The sequence below is a fragment of the Electrophorus electricus genome, chromosome 4 (assembly GCF_041902795.1).
Source record: "Electrophorus electricus isolate QZ-2024a chromosome 4, ASM4190279v1, whole genome shotgun sequence".
Classification (NCBI taxonomy): Eukaryota; Metazoa; Chordata; class Actinopteri; order Gymnotiformes; family Gymnotidae; genus Electrophorus; species Electrophorus electricus.
The window spans coordinates 11,132,123-11,156,170 of record NC_137500.1 but is presented as its reverse complement, the minus strand read 5'-3'; the positions used below and the strand labels follow the sequence as shown (position 1 = coordinate 11,156,170).

The 24,048-nt window shown below is 38.5% G+C and overlaps 1 protein-coding gene across 3 annotated transcripts; it reads right to left on the bottom strand.

The window, feature by feature from the left end:
* Positions 1-3,027: 3,027 nt before the first annotated feature.
* On the bottom strand, positions 3,028-18,249 carry LOC113569153 (von Willebrand factor A domain-containing protein 5A-like). 3 transcript variants are annotated; one of them, XM_035520832.2, is made up of 19 exons: positions 18,093-18,249; positions 17,856-17,925; positions 16,866-17,068; positions 15,875-16,097; positions 15,269-15,435; positions 14,672-14,786; positions 13,934-14,109; positions 13,654-13,742; positions 13,412-13,556; positions 13,059-13,138; positions 11,592-11,706; positions 11,212-11,370; positions 10,560-10,669; positions 9,779-9,996; positions 9,531-9,677; positions 7,233-7,295; positions 6,932-7,062; positions 4,229-4,352; positions 3,028-4,000 (listed from the first exon to the last, which is right to left on the bottom strand). In XM_035520832.2, exons 2-19 carry the CDS (start codon positions 17,893-17,895, stop codon positions 3,921-3,923), a joined length of 2,385 nt encoding a protein of 794 aa, XP_035376725.1. In that variant the 5' UTR covers positions 17,896-17,925; positions 18,093-18,249; the 3' UTR covers positions 3,028-3,920. The 3 variants fall into 3 exon arrangements, with proteins under 3 accessions (XP_035376725.1, XP_035376729.1, XP_081568494.1); XM_035520836.2 differs by having other exon boundaries at positions 7,233-7,292; XM_081712368.1 differs by having other exon boundaries at positions 16,866-16,939.
* Positions 18,250-24,048: the final 5,799 nt, after the last annotated feature.

Below are 24,048 nucleotides of genomic sequence, written 5' to 3'. Positions count from 1 at the left end.
AAGGAATATCTACATTTCTTTGTTTGAATTGGAGGCGCCCACTCCACATCTGATCCAGAATCACTGCTATAAGAATATACAAACAAAGATATTACATAAGTGACAATAATAAATGCAAAGCTTTTGATTTTATCAAAATGCTTGATAAAATAAGTGTATATGTGTTTGTATGAGGTGGTCAACAAACTTAAACAAGCTTCAAAGAATATGTTACATACTTGTCAAGAACAGGTCCTCTCCATTGAGAAACACATCCTCCTCAGCTCAATCATAGCTCTCCGACTGCAACAAATCCCTGTTACATCTTTGCCGGATCCTCTCCAACACCATAAAATACTTACTTCTTTGATTTCTGGTCTTGTCTGGAAGCCATTTTAAAGCCAATTTTATTGTTTGGATTGTTGTTGCCAAATAAAATTTGGCATTGTCTCTTTATTTCAGCCACATGTACCTTTATGTTTACATTTTGCCTTCTTGGATGTGTGTCATCATAACTTGGTCTACTGACTTGATAGACCTATAATTAGAAAGCTTAGAATCTAATCTTTATGGTAACATGGTTGAAAGCAAATGTTCACAAGGATCATATTTTAATAATTTTTAAAATCATTGTATTTATTTTGACTTATTTTTTCCAAATACTCTACACAAAAGTGAGGATAATGTGTGGAGATCCATACTTCCTGGCCCGGCTGGTAGATAGGGGTAGGTCTCTGGTGTCAGTCAGCTTGTGTTTTTGCCTCTAGACCACACGCCATTCTGTTCAACTTCATATAAAAGTGACAGTGCCTTGCCATTTTTGAACCCGGGTCTGTAGCTGACAGTGAAATCAAAGCACGTAAAAAAGAGTGCCCATCTGGGATTAAGCTGTTTAGTAGCTCTAATAGTAGCACTCTGTAGGAGTGAGTTTATGGGAATAGAAAGCACATGGGCAGAGCTTAGCGAGGGATCAACTGTCATTGCGACAACATTGCTCCAGTGCCTGTCTCAAGTGTCCACATGGACGACTAAGAGAGGACAGATTCGAGCAGTAGTGAAATGTTCTTTGAGCTGAGAGAATGCTGTGTTTGCAACAGATATCCACCATAGATTGTGGTGTTTCCCTATGAGGAGGTCCGTGAGTGGGGAAGCTAAAGAGCTGAATCCCCATATGAAGCAGAGGTAAAAATGTGCGAAGGCCAGAAAGCTTTGAAGTTCTTTTATAGTACGAGGCTGAGGCCAGTTGGTCACCATTTTGATTTTGTCATCAAAAGTATTCTGTTACCAATTAGAGTCAGACGCAGAAGAGGGCTCCATGTGCAGCATACTTTATTAGGCAAACCAGACAAGGGCCAGAGGCAGGAATCTGAGGTCAGACAAGTGAGGGTAAAAAATACCAGGATCAGAGAATGGCAGCAGTACAGAAGGGAAAGGCAAAATTCCAAAAAAACAACAGGGACGAGTTCAATGTAACAATGTAATAACACTGCATATATGCAATAAAAAAAATATAATAATATAATACCACACTGTAAAGGGAAGGCAAGACAAGTTTATTTAGATAGAACCTTTCATACTGGTTTAGTCAAGGTATGTATTGAACCATTTATAACTGTTATTGAGAGTCCAAGCCAATGTTTCAAATCTACCTATTAGAATGTTATGGTTTACAGCATCAAAGGTTGCACTAAGATCAAGCAGTAACAGAACTGAATGAATGTCATTAATTACTTTAATTAGAGCGGTCTCAGTATTGTGAGTAGCCTGAAATCCTGACTGAAATTCATCTAGACAAATTTCCATTTGCAGATAGAAAATCAATATGTTGCTTGAAGACAATATTCCCAATGATTTTCCCAATAATCAGCCATTTGAAATAAGTCTGTAATTACTTATTACAGTTGCTTCCAAGTTTGTTTTTTTTTAAATAGAGGTCTCACCACTGCAGTTTTTAGCGTGTTAGGAAAAACACCCTATAAAAATGGGATGCTTCCTATCTGAAATACATTGGCTGCTATTGAGTGAAACACATTATTTAACCCTATCAAATTTCAAGACATTTTCTCTGTTTTTGTACATTTTTAATTTCAATTTAAAGGTACTTGGTTATAGCTATATGATACCCATGTTTCACATCAAAATGTTTGGAACAATCTCAGCTCTCTTCCTAATGAGGTACCATTTGACCTAGAGCACCATATAAAGATATGTCTGATTTTAGAAATATATAATCTCATATGAAAACACCTTTACTCATGTGAACCAAATGTTTTGTTGTTTGAAATAAGTGTAACAAAGAGGTTCAAAAACATAGTGTAATATATTAATAAAATAGTATAGAAATGTGTGATGTCTAAAATGACATTTTGTACAATTGTTTATTGAGTAAAGGTGTGGTCTGTCACATTATATTCACCAAATCTTAGAATCACATTACATGTAATTCATGATTGTTGGTGCCCTCCTGTGGCATTTTTAAGGGCTGCAGAGAGGCTTAATTTATTTGTATTGGTTGATTCCAGTCATATGATTAGAGATCACAGTTCAGTACAGCATACATGAAGCAAATCCTGCATCAGAGCAATTCTCTATCCATTTTGATTCTTTCATGTTTACCCTGGAGAAGCTTTCCTGTGAGTTATATCATCAATTTGTTAACTAACATTTCGTATTATTGTAGTTTATGATTGTCTTGCAAACGGCTTCCTTGACCGACTACAATGTTAAGCCATCCTTTATTACATGTTTAGTGTCTGTATATGCAGTGGAGATTTGTCAGTTTTTATTGCTTAAACCATTCTAATGTATTTTGTTTTGCATACAGCAGTACAAGATGTATTAGTAAAGGACACATTTTATATTCAGTTTCACAAGAAAAAAGAGAAATATTGGAAGCTCATGTTGCTCAAGACATACAAGTAAAGAACACGAAACTTTACTTTGGCACTTGTCTTCATTCAAGCCTTCCAGGTCATTCAAGCCTTCCAGGTCTCAATGTTTAGCTCTGTCAATTCGTGCAAGCATACATGGCTGAGGACTGAGAAAATGTGACTGAACATTAACTTTTTATTAGATATCAAGCCACACAGAATAACAGTATTATAATATAATAATGCAATAACATGTTGCAGTTACACATTGTAATAATGTAACATTGTAATAACTATGTAATAACACATTGTAATTTAGTACTTTCCGTGGAGTGATTATGAGGCGGACACATGCTGAGAAGAGTCAAAGTTATTAAGAGCAAATCCCAAATTAGAGTCGTTACAATGTCATTAGAACGTTGAGTCATTAGAATACAAAGTCAAAGAGCCAACATGGAGGGATCTGGGAAACATGATAAAACATACAAAGAAGTAAAACATGAAAACTACAAACAAGAAAACAGGCTATGTACAAAATTATAGGCAGCGTGAAAACACAGGGTAGAAAAAAACACTACGTAAAGCGCACCCAACAGACACATGGATTGAAAATGACCAGCAACAAGACAGAACACACACAGTATACATACATGTACTGATGAGAACTAAACAAGAGATCAGTGATAGAAATGATGGGCAGAGAAAACGAAACAAAGGTAAAGCCACACAGAAGCAAAACAGACTCAAGACAAGGGAACCAAGGAGACGGGACACTAGGAGGGGCCTTTCGTGACACCGAAGACTGTTTAGACATACTGGCAGACACAAAATAGAACATGGATTAATCCAAAACTACAGTTACAGATGTTATGATGTATGCAGTCAGTGCAAAAGACCTGGTGAATAAATTCATGCACTGAAGCCAAATGATCCTATATTTATGATAATCTAGAAATTGAATAATTTCTAAACGAACAGCATAGAGTAAATAAATTTGTCAGCACAAGTCTACCAGGCTATTAGGCCATACTGATTATTGTATTGATAATTCCAATATAGAGGGTAAGGGCTTCAGAAACCAAGAGCCTCTTCTTTAACCTGACACTGCAGTACAGCATTAGCAGCAAGTACACATTCAGACAGGTTGGCAACTGCAAAACAAACACACAAATGAACATCTTCGTTACAATGGCACAATCATGGCTCGGTATAAGAAAGTACTGTTTTTGGTTTGTATTTCTTAATGTTGGGACATTATTTACTGATAAAACATGCTATTTTAATGCAACTTCAATGTTAGAATTATATAATACAATGTTGGTTACGTTTATTTCTGTTGGATTATGAGCTGTGAGTGTTGTCTTAAATGGAGAATTTACCTTTCCTACTGCGAATCCATGAAACTGCTTTTATGGCCAAAAACTGCCACTCATCATGAGCATCCATTTTAAAGCCATGTAACCAGATCAGAGCCAGAACTGTAGCCCAGATCCCTGGTTCCACCTGAATACAAAAGCATGTAATACACAGGGTCATACTTATCTCCACATATATAAGTGCACAAGGTTTCCAGAGAAGCAGGCCGTTTCAGAAAGAGGCCCAAGTAAATATGTGTGTGGTTCTACACCCTGCATCAGTATATTATTCTTCATATACTATTTATACTGTCAAGTGTATGAAAATGCAAAGCACTTTATGTAATCTCTATGCACAGTTTGCAATGAACCACCTTAGAATAGCACTTAACATATTGAAAAATTACTGTATTATGCACCAATAAAAGTAGTATAAACATTTACATTCTTTGTTAGCCAGTTTAGTAACTGTGTGATCCAAATTCTAAAATGTAGAAATACGTTTGAAGACTTACAAAACAATTGCATGTTATTTACAATAAAATTATATAAAGTTTATTTATAATTTGTAAAACTTTCCCAAGTTTATGGTTTAACATTACATTTATGTCAGGTCTACATTCACTTCACAGGTTTGCCACCATCACACTGACACAGATCCAGTTTTATAATACTTTCAACTTGAAATTAAATTTCTAATATATTCTATATCCTAATAAGCTTGATTAGTTTATCTGTTTGGGGCTATGTGGGTCCTTCTGACTTGTGTATAAAAGACTACCACGTTTCCAAATTGGAAAGAAAATGTTTATAAAGAAAATAGACCTAATATTTATTTATTTATTTATTTATTTGACATGCATTTATGTGATTGATATGCAATGTTTTGTGTAAAACTATAAGCTCCACTTTTTACCATTTTAGCATTTACTGACAATTAAAATCTAATTATATATATCATCATGTAGTCTCACTCATAGATTGTGGTCTTGTTTCAAAACACAAATATTTCAGAGGACGCAGGAACTGCACATTTGCCTCTGTGGACTATACAGAACTCACACATGCCATTTTGGACTATATAGTGTTCACATAGTATTTTTGGATTATACTGCATTTACACATGGTATTCTGGCAAAAATGTCATAGCAACTGTTTCTGCTTTAAAAAAAATTTTTAAAATCCAGAACCGCATAATCCTCGGATGTCAAAACATTTTTAAAATACATCACCGCTGCTGGTATACATCACTATTCATGAGTAGTATTAAATGCTCGTTTTGTGTACTGTTTCGTAGATTGGACGATCCATTCACGTTTTACCACTATTATTTTCAGATCAGGTTATTTGGCCTACAATATTTCAAACATTACACTGTTTAGAAATGTCTCAGTTAAAACTTTTCACAATGAAATAAAAGACAAATGGTCCTGAATTTATAACCCTTCATATTTTCCTTTGGGTGATTATTTTAATGAGATTTTGCCCAGTTATCCTGTATTTTACATTGTGGACTTGAATCTAGGACTTGAAATGTGAATATCTGATGTATAGACGTATTTCAGAATGGTTTGTGTGTTCCCATATAAACTCATTAACAATTATTTATGGACCCAATTTATTCTTTTTTACATGTTTTACTTATTTGTCCTTTTACTTTTTTTAACATTTAATCTTTTTAAGTGAAAATTGATATTTAGGCATCACAAACATGTGTCCTACAAATCGGACATCATCTGTTCAATTAATCTAACAAGTGGAATTCAGATTTTGCCAACCACCCTGACACAGTGACACTGAATTCGTTATAAAATCGCTTTATACACTACATGGTCAAAGTATGTAGACACCTGACAATCACCCCGTTACAGCTTATTGGACATTCCTTTCCAAAACCATGAACATCATTATGGAGCAGGCCCCTCTTTTACAGCTGTAACAGTCTCCAGTCTTTTTGGAAGGCTTTTCAGAAGATTTCAGACCGTCTCTTTGGGAATTTGCGTCCATGCAGTTAGGTTTGTGAGGTCAGGTACTGATGTTGGACAAGAAGGCAATTGACATTCCAATTCCGCTAAAAGGCGTTCAGTGGGGTCAAGGCTCTGTGCAGAGTACTGAAGTTCCTCCACACCAAACTTGTTAAACCATGTCTTTAATGCATTTGCTTTCTGCACAGGGGCACAGTAACTGAGCTGAAACTGAAGCCACAAAGTTGGAACTATATAATGGTCTAAAATGTCTTTGTTTGCTACTGCATTAACATTACCCATCACTGGAATTATGGGCCAATCCAGACCTTAAAAAACAACCCCAGACCATTATCTCTCCTACAACAAACTTTACTGTTTTACTGTCTACTGCCAGACTCATCAGCTCTCAGCAGCCCTGTTCTGTGAGTTTGCGTGCTCTACTGCTTTGTGGCTGAGCTGATTTTTTGTTCCTAGATGCTTCCATTTTATAAAAATAGCAATTGCAGTAGGCTAGCAGGGTAGAATTTTGACAAACCAACTTGTTTCAAAAGGTGGCATTCTATGACAGTGCCCTGTTTAATATCACGGAGCTATGTGGACTATACAGAACTCACACATGCCATTTTGGACTATATAGTGTTCACATATAGTATTTTGGATTATACTGCATTTACACATGGTATTCTGGCAAAAATGTCATGGCAACTGTTTCTGCTTTTAAACATTTTTTTAAAGTGTTTAACGGCCTATCCAGACTAACCTCTGCAGGCATCTGCTTGGTCACCTCCTCTATTGTTTTTCCAAACACCTGTGCCAGTGTGGACTCCATTTTCCAACAGCCTGAAGCCTCTTGGAGGGAGATGAGCTGGAGCAAGGGGTCTGAAGGTTCTTCTACAGAGACACATACATGTGTGTATCATATATTATTAAATATACCTCACACCTTTTACATAACTAAAAACTAAGTATAACAGACAACTACAATTGATTGAGTATTTGCATATGTGTAAAGAGGGGGAGAGAGCAGAAGATTTATTTGTCACATCAGCAGCGAACGTTACCATTTATTCCACCATCATATGCAGAGTCATCAGAAATCCTGAGGAAATTAGGGGTCACACCTACTGGGAACAAGGAAGAGTGGTGGAGTACTGTATTTGTGCTATAAAACAAATATCTTCAATACTATCTTCTTTACTTTCTCATATTTGAAATCTCTAACATTCAACTCTTTTTTTAAAAACCACCAAAATCCCAACATAATTGTAGGGAGACTACATTTTTATTGACAAAGTGGATGAGAAAATTCTGAATTAATATTCACAGAGTACAATCCAGTATCTACTTTATATTCTGCATCAGTACATTTTCCACCACAATGTTCTGTTTAACTTCATTAAAAACATGGCAAAAGAAAAGGAGCTAATGCAGCATTAGACTCACATGCTCTCTGCTTGTTCTTGTCTTTAAATTACTTTTTCCAATCTACCTTTAATTTTTATCCTGAATAGACATTTTTCAGTCCAACAAGTTAGAATCTATTACAGCTGAGATTCCAAACAGCTATAAATGTGCAATCATTTCATTAATTGAGCTGAAGAGGTTTTTTGCACTATTCCCTGGATACAAAATCCTTGGACTTCTCAAGTATGACTCCCCTGGCCTCACGCTTTGACCACTGCATAAACCGTTAATAACTGTTAGAAAAGATCACTGTTCTTGAAATTAGGATAGTTGTGGTAAATCTATCACTATTACAAAAGAATGAATCTCCAAGCACTCTTCCTCAGGAAGAGTCAGAAGATGCACAGGACCCAGTCGCTCCTGCCCAAAAACAAAGCCATCCGTACCCAAGTGGTTTGTATGATACTCCACTATCAGAAATGTTACTGTGGCTTTGCTGCCTACGTGCCGTCTTCACAAGACAGAGACTGAAACAATCTGCAGTGGAAAACCTTTAGCTTAAGGTAACAGCATGCTGTCTTACCTGCTTGTGCAGCTCCTGTAACTAAAAGGAACAAACTTCAAAAAGGTAATCTTTTGTCAGGGACACACCTGAGGACATTCACCAAATCATCTGCAGTCAGAGTAATAACAAATGATTTTTGTTTCCCATTGGCCACTCATCTTCCCTGTGCTCTGGTGCATCTAGCCATAACACCACGCAGTTGTGTGTGTTCAAATACCACATGATCATTTGGATATTTCAGACCCCAAGGGCCTCTTCTGTCACAGCCTATGACGACCCACAGCTGACAATGTGAGTGACTTGAGAACACAAAAAAGCCACAACATTCACCAGGCAAAGATTCAAACTTCAGCTTCGGGTGTGCTGACACAACGTCAGGACTGTGACATTAGCAAAAGTAACATACTACAGTCTCCTCCACCCTCCGTCTGCTGAAACAAAGCTCAATTATTTCATCTCCATCAAGTTTTACATAGTAAACACCAGGCCCTCAGTTACATGGAGTAAGTAAAATGGAGTCTTTAATCTACAATGAAAATATTTGTTCTCCATGCTTGTTATTTAACTTGTAAGCAGTGCATTGCACCCATGGCTGCATTTTAGATTGACCACTGAATTTCATTTACAATTTTTCTTTTTGCCTTTTTAAATTATATATGTTTAGTCAATTTAATATCTTTTAAACTCTTTGCTGTTATTTCTATGTAAAGCACCCTGAATGACCTCTATGTATGAAAAGTACTATATAAACTTGCCTCTTTTTCCTTCACTTTCTATTGCATTTTCTTTCCCCTTTCCCTTCTCTCCAGAAGTCATTCTGTACAGCCGGTTCCTCTTTACAGCTGTCCATAACTGTAATAGTTCTTTCTGACCCCATAAGTATATCATGGGATCGCTGTCTATGTTCAAAAGTGATTACTGTAACTACATTATTCCAGAATGTTAAAGTCTGAGAAACTAACAATAACCTCAGCTGTCCACATGTAAGTTCAATTAAAGGCAAAGCAGAATACATTAATTACTGATTCTGCCCCCAGAAAAGATAAAACAAAAAGATCAAAAATACATTTCTAAGCATGTATCTATTTATAAATGTACAATTAAGTAATATATTTACAAATGTATTGATTTTTTTTTTTTAGGTTTTATTCCAAGTGTGTAAAAATGCTTTAAATACAAACAGTTGGCATTTCAAGGATCTATGCATATTCCTTCAAAGGCTAACACAGGTTAGGCCTCCTTATTTGAGCAAAAGGTGCCCATGCACTCAGTTTTTGCTCTTACAGTGGTTGTTTAATATGTTTCATATGTGAACACAAAATAGCAAAACAAAGTATATTACCCTCTATTTGGGAGAAATGTTTAGAAACTACCATTTTCCATAACTTACCAGCATCCAAATTCAAGTCCGGTGCCATTTGTAGCATTGATGCCATTGGAGCCATGCATGGCATTCGTGACCTAAATTTCATCTTTGGCATAGCCATTAGTGACCCTCCTCCAGAACATCGTAGCATATGTGGCATAGCCATCATCGCTGGAGAGAAGGAAAGAAAGAAAATCAGCTATGTGTATGTGCCGTAAGAGCACAGAAGAGCAATGACTCTGTGGAAGAGTCTGAATGGGAGGAACACTGACAAAACCCAGGCAGTCTCCTCTTCAGCAGGGGCCCTTTCACAGCCTCTCCGCTGCCCTTGTGGATGGCGATGAAGGCTGTGTGGGAACTGCTCACTCCAGCCTGCACACTCAGCTCCACCACTCTGGCCCTCAGCTCCTCCTTGCCGTCACCCTCCGCCTGTTGCTCCTGCTCCAAAGAGCGGATTCGCGACCGTGCAGCCAGCCTGTGGATGGTCAGTCTGCACAAACATGCATTACACCACATGATTGTAGTAAGGCCAGCTGAGGGTTTTTGATACATTTTAGCTAATTTTACTACATACTGTTACTAATATAGACCTTATGTATTTTGTGCTTCTAGACATCAGCATTGATCCCTGTATTTCTACAATAATCTAGATCATTGGTATATTGGACCCTAACCTACTCTATTGGCTAGGCTGTATTCTATGAGTAAATTATAAAGCGCTTATGTATGTCGCTCTGGATAAGAGCGTCTGCTAAATGCCATAAATGTAAATTTAATATACTACTAATTATCAAATCCAGCTAACAAAAGGTCCCTGCTGTGCACCAGAGAGAACAGTACTAGCATTATATTTTCCATTGGCACATGTTGCAAAAACTTGGGAAGAATGCTTTCAAATCAGATCAGTGCACCCACTCCTGTTTTATTGTTGGGATTATTCTTATTGAGAGGTCATAATCCCCGATGGGAAACTGGTCCTCCAACAAACCAGAGGGGGTTATGGAGAATGTGTGTACTTGTACTGTGGAATCTAAGTGTGTGTGCGCATGTTACCCGGTATTCTCTGCAGGATTGAGAGAGAAGCTGAGTGTGTTTGTGACATGTTGATCTACTAGGCGATACTGCACTGTTAGAGTCCCCGTAGAATCTGAGCTCTTACAGGCCTACAGAGAGAGAAAGAAGTATAGCTTGCGAGCATAAATCTAATTCAGATTTGATTTGTGATTAAAAAAAAATTCATAAAATAAATAGGGTTACAATTCAAAAAACTGTTCAATCTATCACTAACATTGTATTTCTTTCCCTTGATGAAATACCTAAGCATGCATGCATAACTATATACTAATGTAGTGATCAATATAGGGATCACATTATAGCAATTTTGTAGCCCATATTTCACCCCTACTTTAGTAGTTAAGGCAAAATCCACTCACCATCATGCAAGCTGCCATATGACAATTATTGACCATGGAGGATGCAGTGAGCACCTCCTTCCTCCAAAAAACATGAAGGTAATCTTTTTGAGCTACTGTCTATGTTACAACACAGGGCAGCTGAACACTCTTACAGGAAAGCTCCAACAACCTTTGTCAGCAAGTATGAGCACACAGATGCCCACAATTGACTACTGTTGCTGTGACTGACAGAGTAATGCTATCCATCCCACTAAGAGAGCAGTAATAAACAACATCTTAAAATCTCTCACCTTTCCTTTCAGCTGGGCATAAATTAGTGCCCTTTGACCGTTGAAGAGTACTTTCACGGGTGGACTCAGAAGAGTGACAGACATGCCCTCTGGGACTGACCACACTTCTGCAATATCAGTCACAGCTGGTTGTAAAGCATAACGGAGAGACTGCATGACCTAGGAAGGGCAGAGAAAGAAAATATTGTACAAAATAAGTGTGACAGATGAAGGAAAAATGTGATGAATGAGTATGCAATGTGTAGAGCATAGAAATATTTTCTTGTTGTTATCTTAGTAATTTGTTGTAGTGAAACAGTGTTTTGTCTCTTGGCATTTAAGCACTTAATATTACATCCATTACTATAGAGAATGTAGTACAAAACTCCCCCGCATTTTACTTTGGACTGCATGCGATCAGCGCCTGTGATAAACTGGGCGTGGCCAGATCCCTCTTGGGCCATTCCTGTGATGAGCGCAGTGCTTGCACCTTCCCCAATTCCAAATGAGAAGCACCTGTGCAACCAACATGAAACAATACAACCTCAATCATCATCATCAGCAGGGGATTATGCACTTTCCAGCCACTTCATTAAAAACACTCCTCTGGCATCTACATTCACTCACTGCTCTATAAAGTACACTTATACAGTGGGGAAAATAATTATTTGATCCCCTGCTGATTTTATACGTTTACCCCCTTACAAAGACATGAACAGTCTATAATTTTCATGGTAGGTCTATTTTAAACACAGAGACATAATATCAACAAAAAAATCCAAAATAACATTAAAGGTCATAAATTAATTTGTATTTGATTAAGTAAAATAAGTATTTGATCCTCAAGCAAAACATGACTTAGTATTTAGTACAAGGAGAAACCGTTGTTGGCAAACACAAAGGTCAGACATTTCTTGTAGTTGGTCACCAGGTTTGCTCACGTCTCAGGGGGCACGCTCCAAATCCTGAAGGTTTCAAGGCTATCACTTGATCACATCTATCACATCCATTCTTATAGCCCATTCCAGCCTTGTGCAGGTCTAAAATCTTGTCCCTGACATCATTTGACAGCTCTTTGGTCTTACCCATGGTGGTCAAGAGGTTTGAATGGAAGAGACCGATTCTGTGACAGGTGTCTTTTATACACATAACAAGATCAGATTAAGAGTACTTTCTTAACGGGACAGGACTAATTTGTGTGCACATAACCGGTCTATGACAATTATCGCTTAGCTGTTGCTGGGCATGGGTGCAGCAACAGGGAGTAACAAACTGTTCTTAGCAGGAAAGAATATTGAAGGACGGTTGAGATGCCTGGCACCTGGAGTCACAAGATTAGCACATGAGAGAACAACAGGGAATGGTGGGGGTATATGAACTCATGTGAAAAGAAGTGAGAAGCTTTTCTCCCTCGATGCATTAGGGACAGAACCGATAAAGCTCGCTTATACGCACATCTAGCTCAAGTCTGACTGATTTTTCCTCCACACTGTCGAAATCTCTGAAAGAACAATTAGCACGGCAGTAGATAGATGCCTAAAGCATAGTTTATGCCCTCTAGATTAATCACCTAATTCAACTACTAGGCCATAAGGAAAGTGTACTTGTAGTTCTAATTGTAATCAAACATTCCAATCCAATGGTCAATCAAACATCCTAGGTCTAGTTACCATAAAGGTATGATTCTGTCTTGGGTATGATTCCCAGAGCGCACACAAACTGTCATCCTGAAAAATACTCTGAATCAGAGCATCCACCAAATGCTGCAGATGTAAATGTAGCTATTCTATTTTAGAGCTAAACACCTAAGCTCCACCTAAGAAAGTTTTTATGTTGGAAAAATCTTCCAGGCTTTGAAAAACACATGCCTGTGGGAATCAGCATTGCTTCTCACGAGCTGAAGAACATCCTTGGTGTTCCCCACCTCTCCATCAGTGAAAATGAATACCTGCAATCATTACATTAGAGAACATTAACTGTGTATATTCAGTAAAACGTCTGTGCTCTCATAACCCTTCACCCACTGGTGTGTTACACTTACTCTAGTTGCAGTGGTCACTGGTACTAAATACATACTCCACCATGTGTGAGGTGAAAGGTACAAGCTCTATGACCTACATACTATAGATTTAAAACTAAATGGGGCATTGTTTTAATATAAAGGACATGTGTTCAGACATAATGACAATGCAGCATATATGGATGTTAATCACAACATTACCTGTCTGGGGTGGTTAGGGATGCAAGGCTGGCTGTAGATGTGTTTTAGAGGCTGCAGAATCTCAGTGCCACCCATGTCGGCCTGCATTTGTTTTACTCTTTGCACAACCTGGTCCATTGTCTCCTGACTGTACTCCACACTCTTCCTGAAACAAAATGCACAAAATCACTCGTCACACCATCATTAGGTGAGGGAACATTATAACACATGGCAGTATATGGTTTCAACATGTGAGTACTCACGGGAAGAAGGACTCATAGTGTGAACCGAAGCCATAGATGTTGAAGTAACAGCCCATGGGGAGACTCTTTAGCAGCAGCAGCAGGGTGTTCTAAAGGCATGAGATAATGTATTCATCCAGCCACCCATTATTAATACTGATCAAGTAAAATGTACATCCAACCCTAAATGTTTTGAATTGTATTTTATGGACCAAAGGTAACAGCTATAAATTCTTAAGAATTATGAAAAACATTGACGTTCTCAGTGTTTTTTGCAGACCAGTTCAGTGGTGAACCTTACTCTGGCACTCTTGATACGCTCTTCTGCATTTAGCCCGTTATGCATCTCGCAGCTCATACTGCCAGACCTATCCATTACAAACACAAACTCGCCACAAGATGACACCATTGATGTGACTGCCTCAGGGAATTCTGGATACAAACTTAGCATGACTACAGAATCTCCCATAAGAGACCCTTCAGAAAGAAAAGTTGAAAGAAGTGTTATGGAAAGGAAACAAGAAATAAGTAAGTAGACAGACAGATAATGACATAAACGATGACGAAGACAGAAGTCTGTGAATAATAAAACACCAGGATTTTCCTACACTGTTTTACATGTGGATTATAGCTCTGTTGCGTTAAAGGAAAACATTAAATGACAATTGCCAAACAGTATCCCAAAAGTAACTTTGGTATACACAAACTCAAAAGATATCTCCTTTCAGATATTTAGCTTAAGGTAGATCCTAAAATGCTTTCTCCTCTATGTATAAGACTATATTGAGGACAAACCACCCAAAACATTCATGTAAGAAATGTTACATTCTGCATAATATTTTAAAACATAATTAAGACAACCAATTATGTAAATAAAATAACATTTTGTTGACCATAGTTTCACAGATTTAAACAATTTTTATACTGTGTAAAACAATTCAACAAATCTAAATTAAGCAGCTTCTTTTCTGTTTAATTGACATTGAGACTAAACATTTTTAAAGGATTAGTTTCTGTATAAATATTGGTTCAGGTGTACCTGGCTGAGCTGTGGGTACTCCAGCCTCCACTATAGCAGTGGGCTGATGGGTATTCTGATAATACAGAAACAGCTCGACATCTCTGTCAAATTTATGACCTGCACACAGGCTTACCTGAACACACACACACAACCATGCACACAAATGCACAAAGAGAAGACAAAACCAAAAACATCAAAACCTTCCCTCCATATTGCCGACACTATAAGCAAATGTAATTTGCTTTTAGAAAATGACTAGATTGAAAGCTGTATAATAAAACAGTAACCAACACTGTATATAACAGCAACTTATTACAAAAACACTAACAATGAAATAACGGGCAATAAAGCCACCTTCACCCCAATCACATTTCTACATCTCACAAGGACTTGTAATGAGTGAATGTGTGACAAACACATCACAACAGTAGTGAGAGGAACATTTATTTTGCAACCACATTTAAGTAAATAAATAGGTCAGTAAAGCTTTCAGGCTACACCTAAATTATTGTTAACTTGTGTCAAGATATGTACTTGCTCTAATAAAATGAACTTTCTCACTTGCGCACACACACACACGCACGCTCACACACAGGCATGCACACACGCACGTACCTTTGCTTGTGTGTGATCTGCGTTGAGGAACTCCACGGGCTTAAGAGGACATTTGGATTCGACTTTAGCGATTGGATTTGGAGAACTCAGATGTGCAGTAAGAGAGAGTGAGTAAGGAATCTGTGCAGATCCTGGTGTTATCTCTGACACTATACCATCACTCGCACCTAAGAGAAAAACCAGAGAAACCATGGTAAAAGTCAGCTTTTGAGATTTATGATAAAGAGCAGATTAATTAGAAATTATATTATTGAGGCAAATTACTATATACTGGAACTATGTGGTGCTATAAATTACCCTATGGCCTTACCTTAATTAAGTTAGTTGTGTAGCAGAGATTGCTTTTGTCATGTGCTCAATACCAGATGTGTCATTCAGGAATGCATACAATATGATATGCGTTTGGGTTTTGATCAGGACTGGCTATAAATTAAATGAGTACTTGTGGACAACATTTTGGCAGCTATTCTTTAACAACATAAGGACAACAGATACAACTCTTATCATCTACTGTATACAGGACACCCATTTTACACGTGTTCATGTGCTCATCTCATAATTCATTTATGTGACCTGAAAGCAGAGCGAGGAGTTTGTGTTTGGTACCTGGTGGGGAATAGCGGGGGTTGAGGACTACCGGCAGACAGAAGCGAAGGGAGTGGTCAGCCTGCACGGAGAGCTCGGTTACATAGACAAAGGTGACTGCAGCACTCTGGCCCGGAGGTAGGCACCCCACGCTCAGCCGGAACACATCTACGCTCTCTTCACTCTCCTCCAATAAGAAGGCCTGCTCGCCTGAGCTCAGAGAATCATCGTACAGCTCTCGCGCCTGCCATGGAGACAAAACACACCCTTAAAAAACCAGTTCAACCTTATCATTTTGCATGCCTTTTTAGCATGAGAAGAATGTTATGAAGACAAATTCTACTCTGAGCAGGCCATTGTGAATGGTGGTTTATTACTTCCTTTATGTCATATAGTCCAGTTCAGTGTTCTCCCTGCATGTTCTAGTTTTATACCTCTTCATTGTTCTTTGTTAGTCTTTCCTTAGTGTTTAATTCCCTTGTTACCTAGTTCTCACCCTCACCCTGTTAGCCTGTTTTTGTTCTGTTTTATTTTGTTAGTCTGTGTCATGTTTAATAACAATTATTTAGTTATTCTATTCCATCTGTTCCTTCTATTATAGCTTCCCTATGTCAGTGAGTTCCGTTTCATGTCCAAGGCGCCGGCACCTTGCAAGTGTGTTCGCGCTCCACCTCCCACGTGCTACACTATAGCTTAAGCCCAGATATCCAAGGTAATGCCAGAAACCGCTCAAACTAAAGTGTGTCCAAGTGCAAACTCATTGATTTCCTATACATTGTAAGAATCTATTAACTATCTCGTATCAGGACTTGCACAATTCCTCCTTGGAACCAGTAAAAAACAGAAGTTAACCAAACACAAGGAGCAACCAACAGCCCATGTTAATGGAAGCTCTAGTTTTGTGTAGGATTTTCTTCACTCCACTTTGGCCTGATGAGCTTTGAAAATGCATCAGTGCAGGAATGCAGCCATGTTTCCCTGATCACTCTATTCCTCATCCTCTCTGACTCACCTTCTCTTTCTCCTGCACCTCAGCCACAACCTCCTGGTCTGCAATCTTGGCACTGAAGTGGCACAGAGCAGCCTCTGCAGGCATAGGGAACACAAAAAGAGCCTCCACGGGGCCTTGCTCCTCATTCACATACTGCAGGGTGGAGCTGACTGTAGCTACATGCCCCTGAGCCTGCAGATTCACTTCTATGCTCTTCAGAGTGACTGATAAGGAAACACACACACAGCTTAGTTAGCTGATGCAGACAACTTGAACCATTCTACAAGATAAGCAGGATGGGCAGGTCAGGAATCAGTTGAAATTCAATTACTTAAGACAGAGATTGTTTTAGATGACAAATGTTTTGTAGTGTTACTCTGGGTTACTCTTGAAAGAATAAGAGCAACTACACATGGGGAAGTTTGTCAAATTAACAATGATTTTTTTTCCCAAACTTAAAATTTGTAATTATTTGTAAAGATGGCTCACTTTCCAAATAGCCGCTGGAGATAAAAATAAAAAATAAAAAAATAGACTGCATTATTAACGAACAATTGGTACAAAGGGTTTTTTTACTTTATTTTATTTACTTTTGTAATATTTCATATAATTGCTCTAGACCTTGTCAATATAATACATGCCCAACAGAAGAAAAAAAAAATCTAGTCTCTCTGACGGCCCCAGTTCTGGAAAAAAACAACAACATGATATGAGCAAACTGACGTGAAAATGACGTAATTTAACCACATCTAGCGACGTTTGAGAAGGCTTTGGCTACTTTCCATTGAAAATCATTGCTACCACTGATTAGGCCATGTTTGATTGCAGTTTCAGAACTGCTAGTTTCAGCTTGACTTCACCTAAATTCGCTGACTATCACCTAGGCAGAATGAACGTTCTTGCTGCCAGACGTCTATGAGCGCCACTGACCTTTTTATTCCTTGGGGCTTTAAAACAAATAAGTATAAATATCTTTTAGCAGCGAAGACAACTTAATTCTCGAGTTCGTACCTGGCTCATTTTTGCTGGTCACCAAGCCACAGTTCACCATTTTGCACACTGCGATAGCTATGATTGGGATCTAAAACAAAAACAATATTCAGAGTGGAATTACCCTGAATTACGTACTGAAATATTTGGAGAGTTGGCAAAAAGGAAAACAACTCAATACAGACAAGGTTAGGTTGTCCAGAAATTGACCTATTACACATTCGTAAGTTCTAAGTGAAAGTGGAAGAGAAAAAATACCTTTTAATGTATAGCTCACGGCTGCAGGACCGTTAAACTGAAACTAATGTCGTATTCAACCGTGTAGATCTGGAGGTTGTTTTGCGTCTTTACTTCGGGCAATTTCCAGTGCAGATGCAGTAAACTGTCTGTTCGGGCAGTAGGGAAACGCCTCCCACGCACTCGTTGGGCGTGTCTAGACAGCTGTGTTGGTGCATTTTAGAGATCCTCATTACAAACCTATCGGGAGATTTTGCTAATTCGAAATTGTTTACATGTCAATGTATCCAACCACTGCAATGTTTTAATATTACAGATTTACACATTTAATATCCCAAATGTCATTATTCAAAAATATTATAATAACCTGTCACAACATGACAAATTACATAGTGATGAGGACCTTTCAAGTTAAAAAAATATTCGGTACGTCGAGTATTGTTTTGTTTGCACACAGTCTACACGTCACAAGTGAGGAATTGAAGTCAACCACTAGCGTTTAGCTAAGAAAGTGCGACATGGGATGTGGCGCCATGGTAGGCGTATTTTTTTTTCCCATTCTACGTTTTGTGTGAACTAGTAGAGACATAACCAGAGAATTTCTAGAGGCTCTTCCTTTAATTTTGTAAATGTATGCATTACACTAAAATAGTATATTTATTTTCTTTCAGCAAACGGGTTTTGGCAATAGGACATATTTCTGAGATCCCAGCGTCAGCTCACCAACCAATCAGCACTCAGTAGCGAACGTGGGGTTTGCCTGTAATAACACTTTCAAGTCCCCAGACATAAATTGCAGGATCGAAAAGCCCACCACTAATGCACATAAAGTGAACGAGTGGATGAGGCTCTATACCATATAGAATAGTGTTCACCACACCAGGAGCTAAGCCCATCACACCCACGTTAAAGCATTCACAGGCCAAGCCCTCAAAACCATATGCTCTGAATGGGGGTGATAAATATCTCCCTGTGTCTGAGTTAGCAGATGCCATTGCAGCAGGAGAGTTCAAGGCATGCCATGGAAAAGCTGCACAATGTCTACCAGCCAGTGCTTCCCTGGCCACTGTGAGCTAATGAGCATGACAGACAAGCCTTCCAACCTCTCTCTGACTAAAGTTGTAGAGCTATGGATAAGCTAAGATACAGCATTGTCTGAGGCCATTCATGAGCCAAAGTACCTATCCTGAGCAGTGCACTCTGGTTGTGTATATAAAAGAACAGAGGGCACTGTACGTAAACCAGTTGCATGTGTGAGTAAGCATTCTGAACTTTTCCTGTCAAGTTTGTTCAGAGTGCATAAATCTAGAATGGCCTGCAGCCTGGAAGCCTTTCTTTGGGATAACACAAAGTACCTTGAGTAGAAGCCACTCAAGCTTTACGCGGGCAGAACCACTCTTATAGATACTTTCTCCAGCAATAAGTTTCTTCCAGAAAAAGACAGGCTGATTCTTCCCTCACCTGGGAATAAATAATCCCTTTGAAATCTGGGGAACGTGTGGCAAACTGCAATCTGTAACTGTACTGCAGTGTTTTCAGTATCTAGCGTGATGCAGTGCAAGTGCTCCAGCATGTCTATCCATGAAGCACTGATCCCCTCCTGTGGTTGCAGAGTGTCCTGCACCGTGTATGTGTGAGTGGTGTGCATAGTGAAAGTTTATGTGTGGTCCACCTCACCTGAGAGCTTGAAAACTCTCTTAGGCAGGGTTTTGATGTGCTTTGATACTTTAAACTCTTGGCATTGCTATGTTTTGTAACATACTGATCTTTATTTTGTTTTGCAATGAACTGACAGATATTAGAAAAACATCTCTTTCTAACACTGGTAACCTTTGGGAACAGAGAAGGTGAGGTAGCATTGTATCACTGCTCTTTTTGCCCTGGGCAGACTTTTCCCTTCATAGCATGATTCAGTAGGCTCAACTTTCACCACAGGCCACGCAATTTCCAGTCCCGCTGACACATGTGGTAGCACATCTTGTGGGTCAACACTCCAGTGCGGGAAGGATGGTGCCTCTCCTGTCTCCTCTACTGTTGACTTCCACTGCACTGAGGTGGGGGGGGGGGGGGGGGGGGCAATAGGAAGTCCATGAATTCATCATCTTCCTCAGATGAAAAATTTGGAGCTACTGCCCTCATACTGATCCTTCGCATCCACTTTTTCCTCCTCTGCTTTGAGCAGAGAGGACAGAGGGTTGCAGACATCGAGCTGATTGACTGAGCTTAGTGCCAAAGGGGCAGGTGTCTCAGCAGGTATGGCAGTCTGCTGCATGGAAGATGCCTGGCATGAGAGAGTTATGGTTTTCAATCAGTGTCACCAGAACCTGAAGCAGAAATCATGGTTCTTAAAAAGAATTTGAGAAATTTAGTGTTATTGAAAATTTTAGCAGCAAAAGTTTTGATATTTGAAATTCAGTTCTTGACATTTCAGTTTTAAAAAAAGTCAGGTAACCAAAATTTCAGGTAAAAAAAAAATCGTGTGTTAAAAAATAAGGTAATAAGGAATTCATGGATTAAATATGTAAGTAAAATAATGCAGGTCATTAAAGTTCTGGTTGTAAAAATTCAGGCTGTAAAAATTCAGGTTGTGGAAATTCAGGAGAACCATATGAGGTAGTCAAGAAGAGAAAACAAATGCTAGTTGGCAAAACTATAAAAAAAATGTTTTATATTTAATGGCATTTAGCTGACATCTTTATCCAAAAAAAAAAAAATTATGACATAGTACAACTTGAGGAATTAAGGGCCTTGCTCAGGGGCCCAACAGTGGCAACTTGGCAGTGCTGAGGCTTGAACCAGCAACCTTGCAATTACAAGTCAAGTACTGAGCTGGGTTAGCACTGTCCAAAACTAGGGCTGTATGCTTACTTTTTAAAGTGTTAACTAGCTAAACTTTTATTTTAAAACTTGTGGTATTATTAGAATATAAATCATCTTTATAAAATATTAAGTTCATACATGCATGTTTGAGAAACTACAAATGAATTTAATTAAAAAAAAACCTTAAACTATTAATGAAAATATTAGATGACAAAAAAAAGTGAAGCGTAAACGCATACAAAAACCCATTAAAATAATAAAAAATACTGTCTTTTTAACATATGCTTATAAACGTTATCCCATGTAGTAAACATTTATCTAGTATTTAGTAAAATACTGTTTCATCACTAGTTACCTTCGTGCATTACAGATAGCTAGAGAAACAATCACAGAACTTCAAATGTTTCCTTGTCAACAATCCAGGCTTAGTAAGAAAGTAACTATGTTGTTTTATTTGTTTATTTATTTATTTTTATTTTGTTCAGTCCAAGCTACGATTCACATTGGCAGTATACTCAATTGTTAACAACAAACATAAAATGGTGATGACACAAACAGCCGTTACGGCTACAGCGATGTGTACATATATCGACGATCACACAAAGTAGCGCCAATGACCAACGAGGGTGCACACACTGACAGGGGTTTAAATAGACAGACAAACATTCAGCACTAAACTCTGTTCAGGTCCGTGTAGTCCCGGGGGGCGTGGTTACAAATAATAGACACGTGAATCGCCCTGCACGCGGCGGATCATACCACGTGACTCTTGGGGGGCGGAGCGTTCCGTGACATGGGTAGGATGAAGGGCAAATTTGGGGTTCCAGGCTCTGGCCAAATACCACTTAATCTACAGAGAAGGCCTTCTGTAAGTTTAAGAGAAGAGATCGTTGTTAGAGCAAACTTATTGTGGATCCTTTTTAGATCCACAATAAGTTTTCTGTTATTGTCAGTTTTGTAAATTCATGTAACTCAATGATTTTGGTGAAAATTAAGAAGTGGGGGATGAGGAAACAACCATAAAATATGTCAAGGCAGTGTTTGATGAGGTAAACAGAGTTTGGCAAAACATGGCACTTCTTCATGAATGGATAAAGAAGACAAGGGAGTACTGGAGGACCTGTCTCCTCACATTCTACAAGAGAGATTTTGATGGAATTCCCTTCCCTCAAATAATATGGTGCTTTTATTGGCCTTGCACTTTTAATTTTTATTTACAAAAACATTGATACATAATAACAACTCATAATTAAACACCAACAACTACTTTTAGAAATGAAAGATCTGCAACAAATTGATGTGGACAAACAAATCACCACATTAGTGAACAAAATGGCAGCAAGAAGCGTGTGCAGTTGTGAGGAATTTTTATTCTCTATAGCATCAGGCACAGAAGGTGAGTGACAAAGAAAAAACAAACAAAGAAACTCAGAGTACATAGTCCAAAGCGGCAACAGGCACTCTCATGGCTTAGAGTGGATAGCAATGTGTAGCACTGGAGGAGAGAACCTGCAGGCTTACATAGAGCGGTAGAGAAACTAGGAACAGGTGCACAGTGTTAATAATCAGGTGATTGGGACCAGGGCAGGTCCAGTGTCCCTCCTTCTGGGTGCTGAGCGCACTGTAACAACAACGAGGAAACGTGTCCTTACCTACCAAGACTGTTAATGTAAATTTTGGTAGCAAGTCTTCTGTATGTGTGTGTGTGCTCCCTATAAAAGCCCCCTTTTAGAGCACATTCAGCTTCACCATATCCTCCCAAACTCGCTGCATCCTTTTTTGAGAATGAAACAAGACACAGGTGAAGTGAAAGAGCTAACGAGGGGCGTAGCAATATGTGGAAAGGTGGAAGTAAAGACCACATGTAGGCATGCACAAGAAGACAGAACGAAAGAAGAAACATAGCCACAACCATCACATGGACAAAGGAGTTGAGGCAGGGAGCATGACAATGAGTAAATATTTTGTTGTTAAACCCCTCCACTGCCATAACATTTGTGACACTGAATATAACTAACTTCTCATTCTGATCAATATGAAAATTATTGACCATAAGGTAAGGGGTTCAGGTTTCTGGGTTCCTATAATATAGAAAATGGTTGTGGATACATTAATAGTTTAGTCTTTCTCATAATAATGCCTATTTGGCCACACATTACAACTTTAAAAATTTTATCTACCTGGCTTCAGATAGGGCAACAACCACTCAATCTTCAGATGCACAAATCCCCTTTATTGCCAAATAGCCAGTCAGCATATTACATCCATAAATCAAACCTGTCTAATCATGGGACAAATTAAAACATACCATAAACAAATTAGACCTCAGAGACTAGATTTTGTTCACTACAAAGTGAAGAGTTCATGTTCCCCAACACTTTCTGCTTTTGAAACGTGTCGCTATGGGTCTGCTTTTACTGATTTTAAGTTATTCAAGCTGGAGTAGACAGTGCACAGGCAGCTTCTCCAAGTGTCATTTTGGAGAATCTGCCTCTTTTCCAAAGTTTTCAAAGTCCCCTTACCTCTACAAAATATAAATAACAAACTTTACTGCAGAAAAAAAGTGCAAATGGAAACTTTCCTTGACAAACTCATGACACGCACCTATAAGTGTCCTGTATAGGTGGTAGGGTGGGGGTGGAGTGGGGTAGAGGGGTGTTAGGGGCGGGGGGGGGATACAGAAAGGTGAAGGAATATCTGCAATTCTTTGTTTGAATTGGAGGCGCCCACTCCACATCTGATCCAGAATCATTCCTACAAGAATATACAAAGATATTACATAAGTGACAATAATAAATGCAAAGCTTTTGATTTTATCAAAATGCTTAATAAAATACGTGTATATGTGTTTGTATGAGTTGGTCAACAAACATCAGCTTCAAAGAAAATGTTACATACTTGAACAAGAACAGGTCCTCTCTGTCGAGAAATGTATCCTCCTCAGCTCAATCATAGCTCTCCGTCTCCAACAAATCCCCATCCCAACTCTGCCAGAATCTCTTCAACACCATAAAATACTTTCTTATTTGGTTTCTGGTCTTGTTTGAAAGCGATTTTAAAGACTTTTAAAATTTTACATTTTATTGTTTGGCTTGCTGTTGCCAAATAGAATTTGGCATTGTCTCTTTACTTCAGCCACATGCATCTTTCTGAGGCA

Bases quoted from the DNA above. Each gene is read 5' to 3' on its own strand.
- LOC113569153 (XM_035520832.2), bottom strand. From the start codon at position 17,895: ATGGTGAACTGTGGCTTGGTGACCAGCAAAAATGAGCCAG. The intron at 14,110-14,671 runs GTACACCTGAAC...TTCTTTCTGAAG, and splicing joins AGTACCCACAGCTCAGCCAG to GGTCTCTTATGGGAGATTCT. The intron at 7,063-7,232 runs GTAACGTTCGCT...GTGTCTCTGTAG, and splicing joins ATATGATGGTGGAATAAATG to AAGAACCTTCAGACCCCTTG.